Genomic DNA, 23659 nt, shown 5'->3' on the forward strand with positions numbered 1-23659 from the left:
TCAAATGTTTTCCCAATTAAAAAAAAAATCCTAATTTAGAAGTACACTAGGATGGGACATTTCATATATTTGATATGAAATGACAGTTTCCTCTTTCACCATTTGACCCTAATCCTCAGAAAACAAGGAAAACTTGTACAAGGAATAAATTATTCTCAGTCATACTAAAATCTGGTTGTCTTTAAAGCGATGTATAAAAATAACCAACCCATTTTATGATTCCTAACATCTATAGCCCATTACAACAGTTTTCTCTTCCTCCTCCCACCAAACATAGTCATTTACCTTTTACTAATATTTTCTTACATTGTTAGAAAACTTCCAAAGCAATTATTTTATATATGTCCTCCCACAGTCATCTGCAAATAAGAATCTACTTTATATTCTGTGAGAAAGGTCAAATTATAGATTAATTACAACGAGCTCCCTTAGTGATCAGAGTTAAAGATGGTGATACAAGAGAAAGAACTCTGAACCAGGAGGTAAAGAAACACTAGTTTCCCCCCCACACACTCCCATACAACAAGCAGTTATTCAGCACTTACCCTGGCTTTGGGTAGAGAAAAAAAATCAGGTCCTGTACTCAAAAAATTAATAGTGTATTATTGTACAATTTTACTCAACTACACATAAAAAGTCCCAAATAGTACCTCGTTCTCCCTTTCTCTTTCGGTGCCTTCCGTTTGATCAGTCAGTGAGCACTGGTAAAGCACCCATTAATAACATCAACAGTGCAATCCATTAAGCTACAGTGGGCGGGAAGCTATGTGTGCATCACAGTCAGTTCTTACAACAGCCTTGTGAGTTGCTGTTACCTGTATTATACAGCGCGAGGAACAAATTCCTAAGAGGAGAATTAACTTGTCCTCAGTCACAGGGAACTGCAGATCTAGGTTTTAATCCAGGGGAGTTCATTTCCCAGCCCAACTCCTTTCTCCCATGCCATTCTGTTGCTCAGTCTCCTACCATGTGCATCCAGCACTGGTGAAACAAACAGTCGGAGATCTTCAAATTCTATTTGCAGTGGCAGATTGGAAAGGAAACAACCAACATTGTGTGAACCTATCCAATAAATGCAATTTATTGTTATTTTCTCTGGAATAACATCTGAAGGAAGCACTGACTCGCCAGAAGAAAATCATGAGACACATGTATGCAAAAGACTTATTCATCAGAACCATGCCCTTGTGCTCTATAAAGCTAGTCCTTTCAAGTAAAGGACATCACCCACAGTCTAAAAAGTAAATTTTGTGTCGTCTGCCTGGTTTAGGCGACCCTCCCAACTTCCACAGAAGCTTCCACAGAAAGGTAGCTAATCTAGTGCAGCAATACTGTAAAATCCACTGCAATTCTTCCTCCCGAGCAACAACAGAAGGAAATGACAAAGAAATATACAGTAGTCTCATTTATATAAACTTTCCCTGAGGAAATAGGTGGAACTAGAAACAAAGACATATATAACACGCCAAGTACTGGTGGTCAATACAGCACAAAGTCTTAGCAAAGATTTTGTTCAAAAAGAGCTCTTACAATATCAAAGCCATTAAAACATCTTTTTTTTAGCACAAGAATTCTGGTTTAATAGGTGTGGTCTGTTATTATAAATGCCAAGATAAAGGAGCTAAAATAATAATGACACATTCACTTTTTGACCCTAAAATAAAAACTTATTGGCTAACTTTGACCTTTTTTTCCAATTCACTATGAAAACTGAAAAATCATCTTTATGATTCCACAAGGGTAATTCCTCCCCCCCCCAAAAAAAAGACCCTCAATCAAATGTAACCAGTCATCAATTTAATACTCCAGCCAATTTTTGTTTGTTTGTTTAAACAACAGTTTTCCCAAAGAGTTTCTCTTCGGGAAAAAAATAAGCTGAGATAGGTACGTTTTTACAAAATGAAAACCATTAACAAACAAGTTATCCCAACAAGTAGAATCATCAGTGGACTTTCCATACGACTTGAGAGTTTAATGACGTAATTGAGAATAGGCTGAAGTTAAAAAAAAAGAAAAAAAGGAAAGGTGAGAATGGGAGTCATTACCAGAGCCAGCATTGTGGGAAGGCTGAAACGGTAGGGTTTAGAAAAAATGAGTTTCTAGTTGCACATCTCCATACACGTGGTATACATATGGTTTACAGACTAACCACTGCAATCTGTCTTTGTACAAATAACTCTCCTCTTTCTTTTGACAAGGTTCATGAGTGATAGGAAGGTATTCACATGTTTTATTTATTTAAAGTCATAACTATATAACTCCAAGATCCTGCAGAAAACACTCACCCAAATTTAATTCTAAAGATTAATGCATAATCATTTCAAACATGAACATGGAATATAATTATACTCAATGTTGACTGTATAATGAGTTTGTGTTAAGTAATTCTATTACTCACCTTAGTTTTTTCCTTATTCCGTCTGGTTCAGTAATTGCCTTTCTAAAGAACATATGCTTAGTGGGAGTAAACAAGACACCCCAGAAGTACATTCTCCTCTTCCTTATTAATGGCATCATTAAATCTGCCTATTTATAGTCTCCACTATCTGACCTTATGGCCGACATGAATAAATGGATTTGTTTAGTTTTTAACCCTCAGTATGTACTTAGCAGCAACTAAACAGAGGGAGATAATAGCATGATATATCATTTTGATCTTTAAAATATGGCGATATTGCATTTTCTGTTGTTTTGACTTATGTGAACCTTAAGTATGATAACGTTTCTTTGTGAGTGAAATTTGAAAAATATAAACCTCATGTATTTATTTCTATGGGAAAACTAAATCTGAATTATGCAAGTCAGATTTCTACAAGGTATTCAGAAACATAGCGCTTGTTAAAAATACACATATAATCACTCTGATTCCATCAAACAAATTATTTTCCAGATTTAAAATACATTTTATAATAGCAAGTTGATTTATAATTTGAAACACGTAAAATCTTTCCTAGGGTATCACCTCACACCAATCAGAATGGCTATCATCACAAAGTCTGGAAACCACAAATGTTGGAGAGGGTGTGGAGAAAAGGGAACTCTCCTGCACTGTTGGTGGGACTGTAAGTTGGTACAGCCACTATGGAAAACAATTTGGAGGTTCCTTAAAAAACTACAAATAGAACTACCATATGATCCAGTAATCCCACTCCTGGGCATATACCCAAAGAAAATCATAATCCCAAAAGAAACTTGTACCATCATGTTTATTGCAGCACTATTTACAATAGCCAGGACATGGAAGCAACCTAAATGCCCATCAACAAATGAATGGATACAGAAGATGTGGCATATATATACAATGGAATATTACTCAGCTATAAAAAGGGATGAGATGGAGCTATATGTAATGAGGTGGATAGAACTACAATCTGTCATACATAGTGAAGTAAGTCAGAAAGAGAAGGACAAATATTGTATGCTAACTCACATATACGGAATCTAAAAATGGTACTGATGAACTCAGTGACAAGAACAAGGACGCGGGTGCAGAGAATGGACTGGAGAACTCGAGGTGTGGGAGGGGGCGGGGGGTGAAGGGGAAACTGAGACGAAGCGAGAGAGTAGCACAGACATATATATACCACCAACTGTAAAATAGTCAGTGGGAAGTTGTATGGCGGGGGGAGTCCAACTCGAGGATGGAAGATGCCTTGGAGGACTGGGGTGGGGAGGGTGGGGGGGACTCGAGGCGGGGGAGTCAAGGAAGGGAGGGAATACGGGGATATGTGTATAAAAACAGATGATTGAACCTGGTGTACCCCCCAAAAAAAAAAAAATCTTTCCTAGGTACAAATAATTGTTACTTCTTCTCTACTCTCTAAGGTTTTTATAATCATCACTTCTGAGAAGACTTCTTTAAATACTAAACATCTATGTTATAAGTGACACTTCTATGCACTGCTGGTGGAAAAGTAAATCAGTGCAGCCACTATGGAAAATAGCACGGATCTTCCTCAAAAAACTAAAAATAGAACTACCATATGATCTAGCACCCCACTTTTGGATATGTATCCAAAGGAAATAAAAAGATGACATCAGGGCTTCCCTGGTGGCACCGTGGTTAAGGATCCACCTGCCAATACAGGGGACACGGGTTCGAGCCCTGGTCCAGGAAGGTCCCACATGCTGAGGAGCAACTAAGCCCATGCGCCACAACTACTGAGCCTGCGCTCTAGAGCCCGTGAGCCACAACTACGGAGCCCATGTGCCACAACTACTGAAGCCCACGCACCTAGAGACTGCTCCGCAGCAAGAGAAGCCATTGCAATGAGAAGCCTGCACATTGCAACTAGGGAAAGCCCACATGCAGCAACGAAGACCCAATGCAGCCAATAAAATAATTAATTTTTTTTAAAAAGATGATATCAAAGAGATACCTGCACTCGCATGTGTTCATTTCAACATTATTCACAATAGCTAAGATATAGAAACAACCTAAGTGTCTATCGATGGATGAATGGATAAAGAAGATATGGCATATATATATAATGATATCTATATATAATAGTGTATATATATTACACATGATATATAATATTATAAAATATAATTATATACATAATTATATATAATAATTATAATAGTAATATTATATATAATGGAATACAATTCAGCTAGGAGAAAAGGGGAAATCCTGTCATTTGCGACCATGTGAATGCCCCTTGAGAGCATTACGCTAAGTGAAATAAATCAGACAGAGAAAGACAAATACTGTATGATACCACTTGCATGTGGAATCTAAAACAGCTGTAGAGAAAATAGGAGATGTTGGTCAAAGAGTACAAACTTCCAGTTATAAGATGAATAAGTTCTGGAGATCTAATGTACAGCATGGTGACTATAGCCATTAATACTCTATTATATACTTGAAAGGTTTTAAGAGAGTAGATCTTAAATATTCTCACCATAAAAAAAAAGAAATGGTAATTATGTGATGTGATGGAACTGACGGTGGTAATCATTTTGCAATATATAAATGTATCAAATCAACATGTGGTACACCTTAAACTTACACAATGTTATGTGTCAATTATATCTCACTAAAATCTGGAAAAAAATACTTTCCAGAACGTGACAATGCTAGCTCACATTTTCCTTCATATTATTTTTTTAAATCACCAAACCTCCACAGATATTCTACCCCCAAATTTTAGCATATACAAAAAGACTCATTTTCACATTTCATCTAAGATTACATAATGCCAGGCAACTATTTAAGAGATGATGTTAGCGTGGTCTTTAAAAAGAGAATGGAAGTGCTGGGACATACATTTTTACAAATGAAGTACAGCACTCTAAGCGAAGGGATGAGTCAGGTTGTGTTCTTTGGTTAGTTAAGCAAGCAAAGTTATATGTAATCAAGCACCAGCCAAGTCAGAATTTCCACTAGCAACTTTCTTATTCGCATCACATGCCAACAGAGTTAATATCATATTCCGGCTCTGCTCTAAGAGTAATGTGTTAACCATCGTTTTTTGTTTGTTTGTTTGTTTTTGTTTTTTAAATGCTATTTTTACTCACCACCTAAAGGGGTGTTCATACAGACAGGCACCACGCCAGGATGGTATAAGCAAAAGGGCACGAATCTAGGGCTCAAAATGCTTCATCCTAGTTTGAATTTCTCTGTTAAGTAGCTTCACACCTCTGAATTTCAGCTTTCTTGTTTACTGACATTGAGTGAAGAAAACATCCAAAGTCTGCTTTAAAGCGTTCTTGTGAGTATTAAAAAAGAAATGATTAGTACTTTGTAAAAGTGAAAACCCTAGATAAGTATAATTACCGCACTGCTTATTAAAAGGTTCATGATAATTTGAAGAAACTTTACCAAATCTTAAAGCTTGAAAGTTATCAAATAAGAATAGAAATGAACAGCAGTAATTAATTTTATACACATACAGAGTTTAATGAATTAAGAATTATATTAAAAATTTTCTTCTTCTCCAACAAGCATAAGTTACATCATTGCCCATACATTTAATGTGTCAAGGAGAATAAATTAGGTAATTTACTCTCCAAAATATCAACTCTACAACCCACAAATTCTTCAGCCTTTTCTGTAATAATTCTGACTAAATGAGTTCTCACACATGTTAAAAAATGTCTGAGTAATAATAGTTCAAAGTAAAGCCTTAGACCATTTTTAAAAGCAGATGATTAGAAAACGTGAAATTATTTTAAAAGTTTTACAAATCATATATACTTACAATTCTTTCAGAAAGTCTCTATGAAACAGTTCTGTTCCTTTGGCTGTTTACATTTAGAGAATGTTAAACCAGCTGTCCTGTCCTGTTACCGACTCTTCTGTTTACCATGCGTGTAAGTGCCAGGCACTCCTTACCTCTGGCAAAAATGTAAAAGAAGGAATTCACTGGTCTTACAAAATCATTCTGGGAATGATCATGTAACATTTTCACAGGTCCTTTTTCTAAAGAGAATGTGTTTTACACAGCAGTTTTAAAAGTAACTCCTTACCAAGCAATTTTAAAACCAGAGAATTCAATGTTTTCATCTCCTTTATAAAGTTATAAATGCTTGCAGGTTCTCAGCATACATAATTGCAAAAAATTTTTAAGTAACATCTTACTAGATAATTTAATCATTAGATGTTAGTGTTAAGAAACACATCTATGTAGTAGTAAAGAAAAAAATTCTTTGTAGACAGTTTGAAGAAAGCTGGGTATATAAAAATCAGATTCAGGGAAAAAAATCAGTCATTTAATTTTGTAAAAAGGAAAAAGAAACAGGTAAATTCCCTGCACATGCTCCAATTAGTTCAAGACAAGCACAATTTTCTACCACGGAAACTCCGATATAGTCAATGGAAGCTGATTACCCCACTAATCCAGAAGAATATGAACCCTGATGTGAATGCAGTGTAATCGGAAAGGCTACACTTTATAGTCAGTCCTTTTTTTAAATCAAAGCTCCTCTTTGCAACAATTCAGATTTTTCTAAGATGTTCAAAATCAAATATAGATTATTCAAATAAAAACAACAGAAATGTTGATCCAAAATTACGTCCCATTATTTTCACCAATAGAAGCATTATTTCTTCTTCCACTTGTGCAATATTGAATCTGATACAGCTATAGCCTAAAATAAAACTGAGAACTTCCACTGGGAAGTTCTGGGACTTCGTTTCCAGTTTTGATGAGACTCAATGGTCTCTTACGACACTCTAGATATTTTTCACCAACAGCCCTCTCCACAACAAAACCTCTGTAGCTTCCACCTCTATTTCCTTACCTCATATCCACTCCGAGGTCCACACCCATCTGTCTGCCACCCCCTAACGCCACTAAGATAAGCCTGTCCTGTGTTTCTATTGTCACCAGCGACCCTCATATTTCAGTGGATACTGAAGAAGAGAGCTCTTCTCCGTTCTTATCTCACTTGACCACCCTGTAGTATTCTGAACATCCGATACTGTCAGTGCTGAAATCTTTGCCTGCAAGCAGATTCCCACATATCATACATATACCAGTTTGCCAAGACAGTCCCAATGTGCCTCTGTTGTCCCAGCTTTAGTCTTTAAAACCCAAATGCCACTCCACCCTCCTTCCACTCTCAAAGGTGTCCCTGGTTGCACAATGAATTGCACTGTCACCCTACCTGGGTATTGCTGCCCAGTTTCTTTTCATCTCCTGTTCACCATCTAATTAGGCATCCTAAACTTGACAATGCCAAAAGTGAAATCTTTGTCTCTCCTCCCTTAGTCTTTGCCATCTCAATAAACAGCCCTACTCAAGCCAAAAACCTCAGAATTAAACTCGAGTCCTCTCTTCCCCTCATTGCCTACACTGCTTGGTCTGGCTGCCCTCCCTAAACCCAGTTCCCCTCAGAACATAAATTCTGGCAAGAGATACCTTTGCAGTCTTTTCACTGCAGGACATCTCCCATCCTCCCACAGATGCTCAGGCTCAGGCACGGCTATGTCCTCAGAGCAGAAGGGTCCCCTGTGAGCACCTCTACCAACAAGGCCCTTCAGCTCCTGCAATAGAGACTGCATAGACTAGGGCTCCTCCACCAGCCACTGTCCCAGTAATTCAGTCTAAGGAGCAAAGAAGAAGAATTTCAGGGATAGAGCTCCACTAATTTAGATGCAAAATTAAAAGCAAAGTAAGAGATATGCAGGTGAGAAATGTGGGTAAGGCCTCCATCTGCAGAAAGTTCTCCTGTTGCACTGAGCCTGAGGTGAGGCCTGCTGAGAACAAAGCACTTTTCATATTTTAAGGCGTAAAGTTATGATATGGTGACTTTTATTCCTTTTTTAGTTTAGATATATAGCTACAGCATCATCCCCTGTCCTACAATTCAAGCAAAGTGCAATTTTTGCTAAATGTGGGACAGTCTATCAAGATACACCTGACTATCTGGGCTGATTCTCAGCTTAGCCATTAAGTGGCTGTGTTATAAGGGACAAGTTATGAAGGGCAAGTTACTTAGCCTCACTCTATCTCAGATCCTCATCTGTGAAATGGGGTGGTAGTAATGTGTACTCAGGGGTTTACTGTGAAAGTTTAATAATTAACATAAAGTCCTTAGCACAGTGCCTACAGCATTGAAATAGTGAACACTTACTGAGATTTCTAACGCCCCAAAGAGAACATAAGCAGACATTTGTAGCAAACAATTTAGAAAGCGAAATTAATTCCATTCAATTCCCCCTTTTAAAAAAAGGGTAAATCAGTTCAAAAATTTTTAAATTACAAGTTAGTAGTCAATTTAAACTTAAAGATACACACACATATACGTGTGTATATACACATATACTTTTTTTTTTTTAAGGGATTCTGAGTGAGTCACATGGAAAAGTTTTGAGATTTTTCATGAGGGCTTTTCCTAGACCAACTTTTTTATAATGCGGCTTCCTCTTGGAAAATGGTTAATAATTAAACATTAGTTGAAGAGTTAAATATTATTTTTCTTGGCTCCCAGGATGTTGGATTATGAGCTCTACAAAGACAGAAACATCAATACAAAGTATGGACAGGAGCTGTAGGACTCCTATTTATTTAGCAACTACTCCACTTTTGTGTATTTTCAGCTTTGTGCCTTATTTAGAAATCAAATACTGTTTGCCCTGGGCGGTGCTGCCAGTGTCTCTGCTGGGCAAAGTGGAAATCCAAGGGCAGGGGAAGCAAAGACACAGTGGAGATGCTGTGTTTTCAAGAAGACACGTTGTCACCTTGTGAGGTCTCTGGGCAAGGGGTAAATATAACTCCCAGTTAATAATGTGTTCTTCCACTTCGTCAAACTCAGAACAGACTCCCTTTAAGAATACCTTGCCTGTGATGTGTATATTTTCCCCTTGGTATGTCTTTCATCTTGGGAGAATTTTAAATACACCCCCCCCCCTTCCAGGATTTAACCAGCGGTGAGTAATATGTTTTCCTCTGTAATATTCTGAACTTCATAATGTTGCATTCTAATTATAAAAGTAATTTTCATTACTTTAAAATCAAAAACATGAAAATAAGACTCAACACCTTATGTGTAGATCACAATGCATAACGCACAGAAAACGGCCATTTATCTTCTTTGCGTTAGACTTTTCTTAAAGCTCTTTATTGGAGTATAATTGCTTTACATTGTTGTGCTGATTAGACTTTTTTATCAAAAAGTCTTATTTTTTAGGTGATCATATCCATATCACAAAAACATCACAATAACAGCCCACGTCCAAAGAAAAAAAGTACGTGGATACTGACAGAGTTGGAAGAGTTTTTGTGAAAGGCTGCTGGAAATAAAATTGTTCCTAACGAGTTGTACAAGTGTTGGGCTAACATTTTAATTTGTAGATGAAGAAGGCATTGGCAACATCGTGGAGCTAAGCAAGAGCTCACACTCAGTGGACACTTATTGCAGAGCAGGCTCTTCACAGAGAGCTCCTCAGGCCCTCTCTCACTCTTCCCACAGCAACCCACAAACAGGCACTCTACTTGTCTGCGAGATACTTCAGATTAAGAACCATACAGAGAGTCTTGTCAATGAAGTAGTACAATTGAGGGGCAAGATTTGAACCCAAGCGGTCTGACTCCAGACCCGCACTCTTACCCACTAAACTTAAAGTCAAATTTAATTCCAAATGTGCTCCAAGTTAAATCTTCCCACCTGATTTTGTTTCAAAGGGCTTCCTTGTGAAACAGCGTATCTATAAGCACTCTGTACTCAAAACGTCTTTTAAAAGAGCATAAGGGAACTGCATGCACAGAGAAGACCAATAAAACAGATACTTTTCAACAGATATCAAGGATATAACTGGTATCCAAATGTCGCTACTGCTTTTTAAGGAAAAAGTAAAAATGCTTTTCTAAATAAATTGATATCATGCATTATCAATGCATATAATTTTTAAACCTGAACAAAGTCATACATTATTTCATAGTGGTATTTTTTCTTTAGCCTCAGAGAAGATTATCCAGTAGAAAAAAAGGGAATTTTTATGCTTGCGATTTAGGACATTTTTTCATTTAGATGATACTTTTAATTCCTCTGTTTCTCTGCATTGCCTTTTCTGTTTTGCGATTTTAGATTTCCACAGATTACAAAAGTGTGAATAATACTGATGGCTAGCATGGTGATAGCCGTTCACTCTCAGTATTACAAAAGCTTAAGAAAATGCCTGACCTCCTTATTTCCAATTCTGTGAGGTTTTTTTACTCCATTAATAGAAATACTGATGTTTTAATATTAAAGAACATTTCTAAAGTAGAGCTGCTCATCCTTAAATTCTCTACATTGGTTAATGTTTTTTGGGGGGTGGTGTGTTTTTGTTTGGCCACACCACATGGCTTGTGGAATCTTAGTTCCCTCACCAGGGATCGAACCCGTGCCCTTGGCAATGAAAGCATGGAGTCCTAACCACTGGATCGCCAGGGAATTCCCGGTAATGTATTTTTTTTAAAAATACCCACCTGATCAGAAAATGAGTCTAATAAACTGAATAGAAACGTATTATTATACCACTATATAAACTGAGTAATAAAGATCAAACCAGAGTACTTCCATTATTTTGCAAGCTATGACATCAAAGTATATACATCAAAAACCAAACAGAAAACAGATTAGTGGTTGCCAGGAGCTGGGGAGGGAGGATGTGGAGGGACTGCCTAATGGCTATGGGTTTCCTTCCAGGAATGATGATGAAATGTTCTGGAACTGGATAGCTGCAGTTGCACAACACTGTACATGTGTTAAGTGCTACTATACTGTACACATTAAAATGGTTAAAATGGTAAATTTTATGTTATGTGTATTTTATCACAATTTAAAAAAAAACCGGCCAGATATTTTAAGACTGCTATTAATATAATGTAGATTTCTGATGAAAGATTTACACTGCATAACAGCAACCGGGATGTAAAGGTAACATGTCTATTAATATATCACTTAATCATAATGTTTAATCAAAGTTGAACATATTAGTATGTTTGAAACAGTAAGAAAACCTACTGCGAGTATAGGTTTTATCTCCTAGAAAATTATAACTTCCCAAAGTTATATTTAAAATAAAACGGCTAGGTTTAAAATGTTATCAATAGTTCAGTAGCTTGTCTACTTGCCAACATTTTTTTCTTACGTTTATACAAAGGTAAGCTTAGTATGTGATTATGACGACTGTATTTCTGGACTTCCACAGCAATAAACCAACAATAAATGCCAAAATTCCACAGGTCTCTCAGAAAGGCAGGGTGCATACCTCTCAGGTTGTGGGCTGTGGCCCTGATGAAGGCCATCTAATCAATCAGACAGTGTCAGAAATACATGTCCTGGGACTTCCCTGGTGGTGCAGTGGTTAAGAATCCACCTGCCAATGCAGGAGACACAGGTTCGATCCCGGGGCCAGGAAGATCCCCCATGCCGCGGAGCTACTAAGCCCGTGTGCCACAACTACTGAGCCTGCGCTCTAGAGCCCACAGGCCACAGCTACTGAAGCCCGCGTCTGTGCTCCGCAACAAGAGAAGCCACCACAATGAGAAGCCCGTGCACCGCAATGAAGAGTAGCCACCGCTTGCTGCAACTAGAGAAACCCAGTGCGCAGCAACTAAGACCCAATGCAGCCAATAAATAAATAAATACATAAATACATAAATAAATAGAAATACATGTCCTAGCTGTGCTGGCCAGAAGCAAACACTAAAATCTCCTCCTTCATCCCAGGCATTCCAAACACATCAAAGATTAAGAGATAATGGCACTAGATATTCTAATTTTGTGGCAAGTGGTAAGAATGAAATTCAAACTATCTAACACTACTGATGGGAGTGGATATTGTCACACTCTTTCTACAGGTGCCAAACCAGGCCAAGAAAAGGAGAAGCAGCAGGTCCAAGTGGACCACTGTAACCTTCTAAGGGTTCCTTCTCTCCTCAATTCATGATGATTTTTCTTATTTCATAGTGTTCATAGCACTTATCTCTAATTTCATTCATATTAATTTTATGGACTGACTAAAATGCTTAGTTTTCACTTATGTGTGTTTTATATTCTCAAGTAGACTTTAAGAGTCTTGAAAAAAGGAGTGCTATCCCTACAGGCACAGATGCAGAAGCCACACCATAAACACCTGGCAATACTTATAATCCTAGATTGTCTCACTATTTTCATGTCTGCATTTTGTATCTCTAACTAAATTTTAAGCTCCATTCTTTTAAAATAATTCATAGATATTTCTTTAGTCCCCTAAAGTTCCTTACACTGAAGCATATAGAAGGTGTTCAATCCACATATATAATTATCTTGCATAGCCGATCCCATGAATTCCCTTGGTGATGTCCAAAGGGACATATCCATTGTCCAAAGCACAGGTTCTCTCTAAAAGGCCAGTTCTTTTTTTTTTTTTCTTTGCCACACTGAGAGGCATGTAGAATCTTAGTTCCCTGAGCAGGGATTGAACCCGGGCCCCCTGCAGTGAAAGCGTGGAGTCTTAATCACTGGACTGCCAGGGAAGTCCCTAAAAAGCCAGTTCTAATGTTAATTCCTCTGAGAAGACACGCCTAATCTCTCCCCCTTCCTCCCATTGGAACATTCTAGCCCCCTGTCCTGTGTTCACTAAGCACTTAGAGGAGGCCGTTCACGGGTGATCAGAGTGCAAAAGCTCTCTGTGATACTTATTACCCATTTATCTGTTTTCCTTCCTACACTGTGGGTTCCTTTAGAGCAGGAAATTTGTCATTTTTATTTTTCAATTTCATTGGCACCAGAAGAGTCAATAAATGATTTTCAAAATGATTAACATAAAAAGTAAATGGAGGGCTTCCCTGGTGGAGCAGTGGTTAAGAATCTGCCTGCCATTGCAGGGGACACGGGTTCGATCCCTGGCCCAAGAAGATCCCATGTGCCGCAAAGCAACTAAGCCCATGAGCCACAACTACTGAGCCCATGCGCAGCAACTACTGAAGCCCGCACACCTAGAGCCTGTGCTCCGCAACAAGAGAAGCCACTGCAATAAGAAGCCTAAGCACCACAATGAAGAGTAGTCCCCGCTCCCTGCAACTACAGAAATCCCGCGCACAGCAATGAAGATGCAATGCAGCCAATAAATAAAAAATAAAATCTTTTTTAAAAAACTAAATGGATTTAAAATAAGGGTATTCAGGCATTCATGAGAAAACTTCTAGAGAACCTCATAAATGAATTGAAGCAGTCAAAGATTTAGAGAGTTGGGGGTTTTGTTTGTGTTTTTGTTTGTTTGTTTAAAAGCAAACAAACAATAGGCAAAGCCCTTTATGATGAAACAGGGAGGGAGCCACAACTTCCAGAAGGGAAAGTTAAACCATACGTTTTCGTTTTCATGTACGCTAGGAGATCCAAAAGTGAGAGACAATGCAATTGCTTGCAGTTGCCGTGGTAGCAGAAATAAACATTGTGCAGATATTCCACTCATCATTTAACTACGCATTCTACTTGCTGAGGGGATTTCAGTGGTGTCTAAGCCCAAAAAATGAAAAATAACATTTGAGGTTTATTCTCCAGGAAGAAAATAGGAAGCTGATACATGGGCAACAGCTGAGGTCTTCTTCGATTAAAAAACAGCTATAGGAAACCCTAAACCCCTTCCCCACAAAAGGGGGAATTTTTACACCAGCCATGTATAAAATAGGAAGCTAACAGTGATAAAGGGACGGAAATGAAGCAGTGACATAAAAAAGATAATACATCTTACTTTTCAGATGAATATTATGTCTTAAGTTCAATTTACAGTTTTCCTAAATATAAAAATAATTTAGTTAACAAAGCTGACCTTGCTGCATGGAGAAATGAATCAAGAATATCTGAACACTTGGAATATAACTCCTCAAATCTAGAGGGCTCTCTCTACACTACGTTTGGAGTCCCTTACAACTGCCATGTTCACAAAGCTATGTTACACACACAAGGGACGAGGCACTGTATTAGTACAGGAAACGTACTAAAATATGCAGTCCTGCCATAAATGTATACAGAAGAACATAGGTACAAAAGCATCTTAAAAGTTATGCCAAATAAAAGAGACATCATGTATCTAGGCAGAAGTATGAAGAAAAACATCCTGGAGGAGGTGAGGGTCGACACAGCCGTATGGGATGTGGATGTTCGGGGTTGACGTGGATTAAGAGGGACATTTTTGGAAAACTGGATGTACGTGCTAGGTATGAGCAGATGAGCAGAGGCAGGCATAAAGGGCCTTGGAGAACTGTACGCAGCTTTGCTTATGGGGTGGTCTACGAGGAATGGCTCAAGCAATAGCCAGCGAAATCACTTAAAAAAAATAACAGTCTTCAAGCACAGCAGAGAGAGCCTCACAAAGAGGGTTTATTTACAGCTTCATCTCTCTCAGGCCCACAATCTGTAATCACTGCCCGGAGTGGCTTGAGTGTCATTCTCCTAGGTCCCTTCTCACCAACCCCTACCCATACAATTTTCTGTCATACTTTTGGAACTGTTATCCAATTCCCAAGAAGCACGGTACACCATTCTTAATATTTTCTACGAAGATCCCCTCTACTTCCTTGTCTTAACATATGTGGCCTGTTGCCCGATTACATCATCTCCATTGTGAACCTCTCAAACCTGATTCTCCCCTTGCCTCTGCAGATCAGGAAAAGGGAGCAGAGGCAACGTTTTCCTGAATCCCTTCTGCACCTTCCACACTAATGTATTACTCTAATTCGTTACAACCATGCTTCTTCTTCCAAGGTTCTCTCCATCTAGGTGTGTTGCCATTTTATCCATGTTAGTCACTTAACTCCATGTTGCCATTTATAAACACTGAGAAATTTGACATCTGGCTCACAGCAAACTTACCCTTCCTTTTGCTGTCTCTACTCTGTAAATTTCAGCACCCATATTGATGGTTTATTCAACATCCTACCTAGTGCACTGGCCTCCTTACACTTGTACTCCATAAACCACAGGACCTTGTCACTGCCTGAAAGACTGCCACATCAGAAATACCAGGGACTTCCCTGGTGGCACAGTGGTTAAGACTCCATGCTCCCAATGCAGGGGGCCTGGATTTAGTCCCTGGTGAGGGAACTAGATCCCACATGCATGCCGCAACCAAGAGTTCGAATGCCACAACTAAAGAGCCCTAGAGTCGCAACTAAGGAGCCTGCCTGCTTCAACCAAAATAAATAAATAAATACTGAATTTTAATACCCCATGCTTTGATTGTAACTTCTTATACCTTTTCCACTCCTGCATCCCTTGCTCTGTGAACTTGATCCCTCAAATAAATACTATAGCCTCATGTACTTACCACCCACCATAGACTGCTTAGCAAATTACCTGAGCTACACTTTCACCTACAATCACAATTACTTTGCATTCTTGATCTTTCAGCTTATGACTCATAAAATTTCAACTTGGAATTTCTATAATAATACTTTCCCTAGACCCATACGAGGCTTCTGAAGAAAGTAAAGCCCACAAAATTGTTCTATTACTGATTTCAGACTATCTTCTCTTATGATTTAGTCTTAATTTCTGTAACGAAATCTGAAATAAACTATTAGAATTTGAAAATGTAAGAAGCCCTGTCTTTATATTGAATAAAAATATAAGCCACTACAACAGACTCTTGTCGGTTGCTTCCTCAATACCCATTTCATACATCCTGTAGAGTTTAGCAGTTCTGGTGACTAAATGGAATTGGCCCACATAAATGGGCCCTAATGGCCTAAAATAAGTGGCAAAAATCTCACAAAATCTCTGTGATTGGCAATTATTCAAGCCCAGACCAGTGTGAGGCTGGCATTACTGTGGTCATATGAATTGCTGTGAAGACCATGACTTAAAGCTGGTCCAGAGTGAAGCCCAGGAGTCTTTTTTGACAATCAGAGGAAGAGAGACCTTCTTCCGCAAGAAAGACGGATGTGCAGATGTGACCTCTGGAACTGCTGCATCTGTTGCACTATCATGCATCAGAAGGCCTGGATTCAAATCAACTTTGCATCTTCTGTTTTTTTTTTAATCTAGAAAAAGATGGTGACAGTAACTTCCATAGAGGTTAGGAAAATTACATGAGACATAAGCAAAGAATCTGACACCAGGTTATCCAGGCCGACTTTCTCCCTCCAGTAGCACCTACCAGCTGGAGGACTGAAAAGGGAGATATTGTAATTTGGGCTGATTTGGTTTTGTGGCTGGTGGCATATTGAGCAAAAGTTTGTCTGGGGAGAAGAGAATACTTAAAACTGAGCTGGCTATTGAAGGGAGTTTAAATGATGAACCATGTGGGTTAGACAGAAAAAAGACATAAATGCATAAGCAGCCAGATAACTAAAAACATATCAATATGTTCAAGAGATGTAAAGAGCAGTAGAACAGTAGGAAAGAGAGGAGGCTAAGAATCTGCAGAGTGAGCGAAATTTCTGACTTTATCATTTCAGAGGTATGCTAATTCCAGTTAGCAACAAGGGAGACAGCTGGCAGGACAAGAGAGAGGGCTTTTGTTTTTGCTTTTAAAATTAAACACATATACACACACACAACATTAAGACAGGGTACTGGATGAGTCAAATACTCCGTATAGAGATCACGGTGACAGTTTAGAGGCACTGAGAAAAAACAGGAAGGAGGGGGCAGCCATTTTTCTGTGAGCTTATAAACTGGTATCCTACATTTTACTCAGTAAGCATAAAACATTTTAAGAGGATAAGAAAAAAGATGGGAAGACTACACAAGGAACTCCGGAAAAGAAAATATGGTTTACATGGTCAAGAGTGTTTGGCCAGACAGTATCCATCTCCAAGGTAGTAAGAACTGGTATCAGTCTCTAAGGTAGTGAGGATTCTTGACTTTTTATACCCCCTCTGATAAGAGTATGGAACAATATGAAGCAAAAACAGGGAATGGGGAAAAGCTAGTATTAGTACTACCTTTGTGCTCAGGAGAAGGACGGTCTTACAAAGGAAACGCAACGTTCTTGAAGAGAAAGAGTAATGTGGGCAAGCAGAGGGAGGTGTGTAATTGCGTTTGTCCCTGAGTAGAGAGGTTCAGAGGGAACAGCTGAATATTTAGCCAATCCCTTAATTCTCAAAAGTCTCTAAATGTTTAGCGCTGTATTATTTCTATTCAGATTTCAGAATAGGTGAGAAGATTAATTTAAGTGCCACGTAAATATCTACCTGAAACCCTATCATCAGCAAGCCTATTTCTCACATCAAAATCTAGATTGTAATTGCAGATATTCTCTCTGCAATTACCCCTTTTATAGGACATTTTCCAAAATAGGTAATAACTGAGTGCAACTGGATAATTCTCAGCTAAGATTACTACTTACTTTCCTGCCCTTAAGTTGATGGATGTTTTATATATATATTGGGCCAATTACATAACCATGAATACTTCCAAAACAGCCAGCTGGTTTTTTTTAGCTTACCAGGTGTTTTGTTTTTGTTTCTGTTTTTCTTATACGAAAATGCATTGAGAGGAAACAGACGAAGGCAATAAAAATACAAATATCAAGATAAAAATATGAATACAAATTCTCTATAATCAAACGAAAGACTCCTTACTCAATTTTTTCTCTTAGTTTATAAACTGGTATCTTGTTTATATTTGCTTAACTAGCTCACTAAGCATAAAACTTTTAAGAAGATAAGTAAAGAAAAAAATGGAAAGACTGCACAAGGAACTCCAGAAAAGAAAACATGGTTTATGTAACACAGCATCGGTCATTGAGGGAAAGTTTTGGAGGACACTCTACTTCTCTCTAGATGTCAATTCAACTTTTGACAGTTTTAGACACCTGATCTAAATTCAATGCCAAAAGACACAATTTTAGCTTAGAAATAACTTCCTTTCCACACTTTTGCATAACTTGAACTACTGCCTTATAATGTGCTCTCCAAGATAACTCCCATCAGAAATCTCCAGGAAAATCCACATCTAAATTACTTTCCATTTAGAAATAAGGTATATGTAAATATATAAGTTTATATTGTGCACAGACACTATTTTCTGCAGCTTACCTTTGAAAAAGTACGCTACAGAATACTCTCCTAGAGATTTGGGACACTCTCCTAGAGCTATATCGCTAACTGCTTTTTTTTCTGGTACTTTGGGATTAAGAACTAGAGTTTACCTCTAGCATCCCTTGCTCCACTTATTATAGTATCTATCCTCCCAATTTTTTTTAAAGTATAACCGCACATATTAATCAAATATTTATTTTAAAAGTATTTATTTACCAAAAAATTCCCAAAAGGCATGGTTAAAAAGAAACAACAAAAAAAAAAACTTTACAGTTACCAAAGGCGGAGGTGGGAGGTAGGGGTAGAATTGGATGAAGGTGGTCAAAAGGTACAAACTTCCAGTTATAAGCACTAGGGATGTAATGTACAATATGATCAATATAATTAAGACTGCTCTATGTCACATATGAAAGTTAAGAGATCAAATCCCAAGAGCTCTCATCACATGGAAAAAAATTTTTTTCTTTTATTTTGTATCTCAATGAGATGATGGACGCTCACTAACCCTACAGCGGTCATCCTTTCGTGATGTATGCAAGTCAGATCACTACGCTCTTCACCTTAAACTTGAACAATGCTGCATGTCAATCATATCTCAATAAAACTAGAAGGAAAAAAAATGAACAAACATCCTAACAGCAACCACTGTATCTAGAAGCGGCAAGTATATCATGATGGCAATTTCTCAGAAATTAAATTATTGTTAGAAAAAAGGAAAATCTTGTCACTTGTCACATGTACGCACTCAAAAACTGGAAAAGAAAGGTTGGAAAATCTTCCACAGGACATAGGACCACAAAGGCCCAAGGTGATATTTTAATGAGGGTCAGAGGTGAGGAAGGTCAGGAAATGTGGTTATGGAAAACCAAGCAAGGTCTCCTCCATCACCATGATTCTATTTTAATGGTATTAATGGTATGATGGATATAGTGGACTGGAGCTCGACCTCCATACCAACGTCATTCCTGTGTACCTTCCTGTACGACAGAGGCCAAAAGCTGCACATTTCTTTTTTCCAGGCTCCCTTGCAACTAGGGGTCTACTCGTAGATACACAGGCGTGAGATTAGGAAGCAGTGAGCTAAGCAAGGTTGTGAGACCTTGGGTTTTGCGGCCACAGCACTCCTTTGTCCAGTAATTAATCTCATGGGTGTAAAAAAGCAAAGCATTGATGGGACACTCTTTCTTTTTTCTGAATCACAGAGACACTCTAAGGCAGCTTCTCCACCTTCCCGACTGTAGCAGAGGCAGCAGGGCCCCGGCCAGGCCAGACAAATGGCAGTAACACACCCTAGCCTGGCCTAGGTCCTGCTGCTGCTAACTGCCAACACTTTCCTGAGTATCATTCCCTTCTTTTCTGTGTAAAACAGCTAGTTTTTCTTGTATGTTCTGAAACTGAAAACTGCTCATACACATTTATCTTAAGATATTTTAAAAGATAAGTGCTCGATTATTTTATGTTTTTAATCCAAATCCTCCGTCGATAAACATAGAAGGGAGGCTATTCTAAGTAAGGAGTAGATTCACTTGCCAAACCAGTTCCCATTGGCTCCTGAAAATTAAGGTCTTGGCTATCGCATAATTGAAAATGGTCAGCTTTTTACAATAGCATCATGACTAAGAAACACAGAACACAAGTTCAAAAGACCTAGGGCTGAATTCAGACTCCTTTACTCACCATGTGACCTTGGGCCTCAGTTTCCTCAACGTTCCAAAAGAGGAGTAGCAACCACACAGAAACACTGCTAAACACTGTGGGTTACAATTACACATGTAAAGCACCTTAACAAGCACTAGATGTCATGAGGTTGGGCGGGCAAGGAATCCCTTCTCAAGTCACTTAGAAGTTCTTTTGGCTCAATAAGACTTCTGGGAATATTTAACTTTTTGAAACACCCATTTGTTTCTGTTTTTGTTTTCTCACTAGTGCTGTGTATACGGAGAGAACACTTTTAAACACAGACTCTTTCTCTGTGACGATCCTACTCTTCAAAAACTCCTGCCCGAAAATCAGTATTTGGGAAGATCACTGTTGCTCCACCCCAGGGTTAATCCCTTCCATGGCCTACACCATCCCGGACCACTCCTTGGAGTGGACATTCCATGGCAAGACACACCCTGTGGTTCCCACCCATAAACGTTCTTACCAAAAAACTCCACTGAATTTCCTATCAGGGATCACTGCTCAGCCGGGGGTTAAAAGAATCACCAACTTTATCCTCTGCCTCTTAAATTCCAAAAACAGTCCAGAGATAATACGCTGCTAGACACCCCCTCCCAGCACTAGCCCCCCCCCCCCCACAAAGGGCAGAAACTCTTAAATTCCACCCTTATGAGCCAGACCTACCCCCAGCAGATTATCATTCAAGTCTTTGAAAGACCCAGTTTATCCCTTTCTGGGGTGACTTGCACACTGTTTAAACTGTAGAAATAAATGGAGCATTTTTTTTTCAGCTGGAACAAACCCCTGCTACATGATAGTGGTTTATAAACTCCTTTAAGCAAAAGTTTTGGCTTTTTCTTTAAAATGTAAAAATAAGAAAGACAGGATTTATACCATCTTAGATGTCCAGCACTACCAAAATTGAACCTTTTACAAATGTGATATATTTTAGCTAACAAGACTTAATTTCAAGTATTTTCACATGTAATTCTGATATACATTTTATTCTGGTGGAAAATTCTAGAGGAAAACAAATGAGAGACTTTTATGATAATGTTTTGCCCTAATTGATCTTTGTTCTTGCATCAGATCCTTAGGATTCAAATCACTAGTGACCAGGAAACATGCTGTACTTCGACAGATGTTTGTTTTTATAGCTTCCATGTTAAGTTCTATGTGAAATTCCCTTTCAGTATTAATGGGTCTACACGTGATGAGAAATAAAAAAAGGAAGAAAGAATCCTAGTATTTCATAGAATAAGAAAGGCATTTGTATGAGAAACCATTCAGCAATTCAAAACCAAGCATAAGTACCTATTTTGTAGCAGACTGAGGTTAGCATAACTTTGCTCATCAGAAAAACCAATAAGACCACAAGTAGTTTCCTTTATAAAGCGTTATAAGGTATGAAAATCATTATGGTCATTCATCGTAAAGGTAGTTTTCAATTACAGATTAAAGATGTGTGTGTGTTTTAAAATTTGCATTATGAAACGTTTTACAAGATAAACAACTTTCACATAAGTTATTTAATTACTCGATCACACTTAGGTCCCCAAATCATACGGTTTTCTATTTATAATCAACAGGTCACACATACTTAGAAGAGGAAGAATGCATTTGAAGGAAGCAACAGCGGAACTCTTTGTTAAGCAAAAGAATTGTCAGCCTTTTTAATGTGCCAGTTGCTTAAAAGGAAAAATCCAAAGTTCAAAACTGAAGTTGAGCCACAGCCTTCTCAACCGTATCCTGGTGACAGCAGTACCTAAATTATTCCATAGATGTAAGATAAAGGAAAACTACACTACACACTACGTATGAAGGGTAGAAGGAATGCCTTTGACTCTGAGGGGCATCTTACACCTGGGGGCAGTCCTGGTAAGAATTTTCAGAAGTGTACAAACACAAGTGCATTTCAGGTGATTGAGGGAAGGGCATGCGGCGAGGTGGGTGGTAGGCAAGACAAAAATCAGGTAAGGGAAATGCGGATGTCCTTAAAAATCGTAGGATGCCATACTTAGAATTCTGACATTTCAGTGACCCTTTACTTTAGGCACAGTGATGACCCAGCAAATTTCATACCATTTGGCAAATTCCATCGTTCTGTCAGATGCACACTCCTGAGCAATGCAGACAGAGACGAAGGGAGGAGAAAGAACAAGACTAACTGGGGCTCAGTACATACACGGCACAGGCGCTTAAAGTCCCCAGGAATCACAAGGGAATTTCATCTCCCTACACGAAGTGTGATGGTTCAAAGACATCCCCTTGCACCTCACCCCTTTCTCCACCCTCCCTGCTTCAGGTTGCTCCAGTGTTTTCTTCTTAAGTCAATACCATTTATACATAAAAGCAAAAGACATTGTTAAACTCACAAATCCTTTCCCCACCCAACAAGTACTAGTATTTAAGACCTGATATTGTTCAGAAAAGCCAAGAATATGAATTTGTAAGCCTTCTAAGTCCATCCAACAGCAAGGGCCAATACAAACAAAAGTGAGTTGTGAGAAGTACTTATCACAGTTACCAGTCTTCACTAAGCCCACTTCCTTCTAGGACTCTTCTCATCTTCATCTCTAGGGAAAAGTCGCTTCCACATATCAAGCAGTCAAATATGTTTATTTTGAAAGGGAAACTACCCTAGATGTTTCTTTTAAAGTTATTCCTTGATAACAACATGCTAAAAGAACTTTAATTTTTTTTAAAAGTGACTACTTTGAGGCACTCACAGGGCTAAAAGGACATACACTGAAAAGTCTTCAACAGAAGGAGAATATCATGCATGTTATACCTATACACAGAGAGAAAGAGAAAGACTGACAGAGAGGAGAAATTACAATAGGAAAATGATACTTTTTACTTCTGATAAAAATATGCAATTCCCTCAGGGTCTAGCAAATTAAAGTGGATGAAATGCCACTTAAATTTTTTCATGGCATTACTACTGATCATTTCCATTGATTCATTATATTTTATTATCATATGAACCCTTCTGGCACCTGCAGTGGAGAGCTTGCCCAATTACCACCTCCCCGTTAAATTAACTCCCTCTAGGATTGCACGCTAAGACAGCTGAGCCTCAGCTTGTGCCTCCTCATGTGACATGCTATGAACTACATGTCCACTGTATTCTAGTCAAAAACCATTTAACTTCAACCCATGTTGCCTAGATCTAACTTTTCCACATAGAGGGATTTAAGAACAAGCGAACACCACCACAAAGAAGCAACAGAAAAATCCAGAAAGTGCAAGATTTTGTAAGACGAATGGCCTAGTCCTTTCAAAAGTCAGTGTCATGACTTGAGAAGTTTATAGGACATAACCAGATGCAAAGTCCCAGAGTAGATCCTAATTAGAACAAAGTACCTATAAATATTTTAGAGGCAACTGAGCCATTGTGAGAATGCGCTGGGCATTATGTAAAATGAAAATGTACTGACATGGAAAGGCAAAGAGCATTAACAAACAAACAAACAAAAGCTGTTGATAAACCAGCATGAACAGCATTTCATTTGGATAAAAACAAATGTGTG

At 38.4% G+C, this 23659-nt stretch overlaps 1 protein-coding gene across 10 annotated transcripts in view; it reads right to left on the bottom strand.

The window, feature by feature from the left end:
- COBLL1 (cordon-bleu WH2 repeat protein like 1) overlaps positions 1–23659 on the bottom strand; it is a 154895-nt gene that overhangs the window by 87241 nt on the left and 43995 nt on the right. The window contains exon 1 of one of the 10 annotated variants that reach the window (XM_057744574.1): positions 5524–5539. The exons of 8 other annotated variants lie outside the window; for them this stretch is intronic. Coding sequence is in view for 1 of the 2 variants with exons in the window: in XM_057744567.1 (XP_057600550.1) it covers positions 2399–2490 (92 nt within the window). In the remaining variant the exon portion in view is untranslated. Of the gene's footprint in view, positions 1–2398; positions 2506–5523; positions 5540–23659 lie in introns of those variants that run through there. One more of the 10 variants, XM_057744567.1, reaches the window with a different exon arrangement.

The sequence above is a fragment of the Hippopotamus amphibius genome, chromosome 8 (assembly GCF_030028045.1).
Source record: "Hippopotamus amphibius kiboko isolate mHipAmp2 chromosome 8, mHipAmp2.hap2, whole genome shotgun sequence".
NCBI classification, from domain to species: domain Eukaryota; kingdom Metazoa; phylum Chordata; class Mammalia; order Artiodactyla; family Hippopotamidae; genus Hippopotamus; species Hippopotamus amphibius.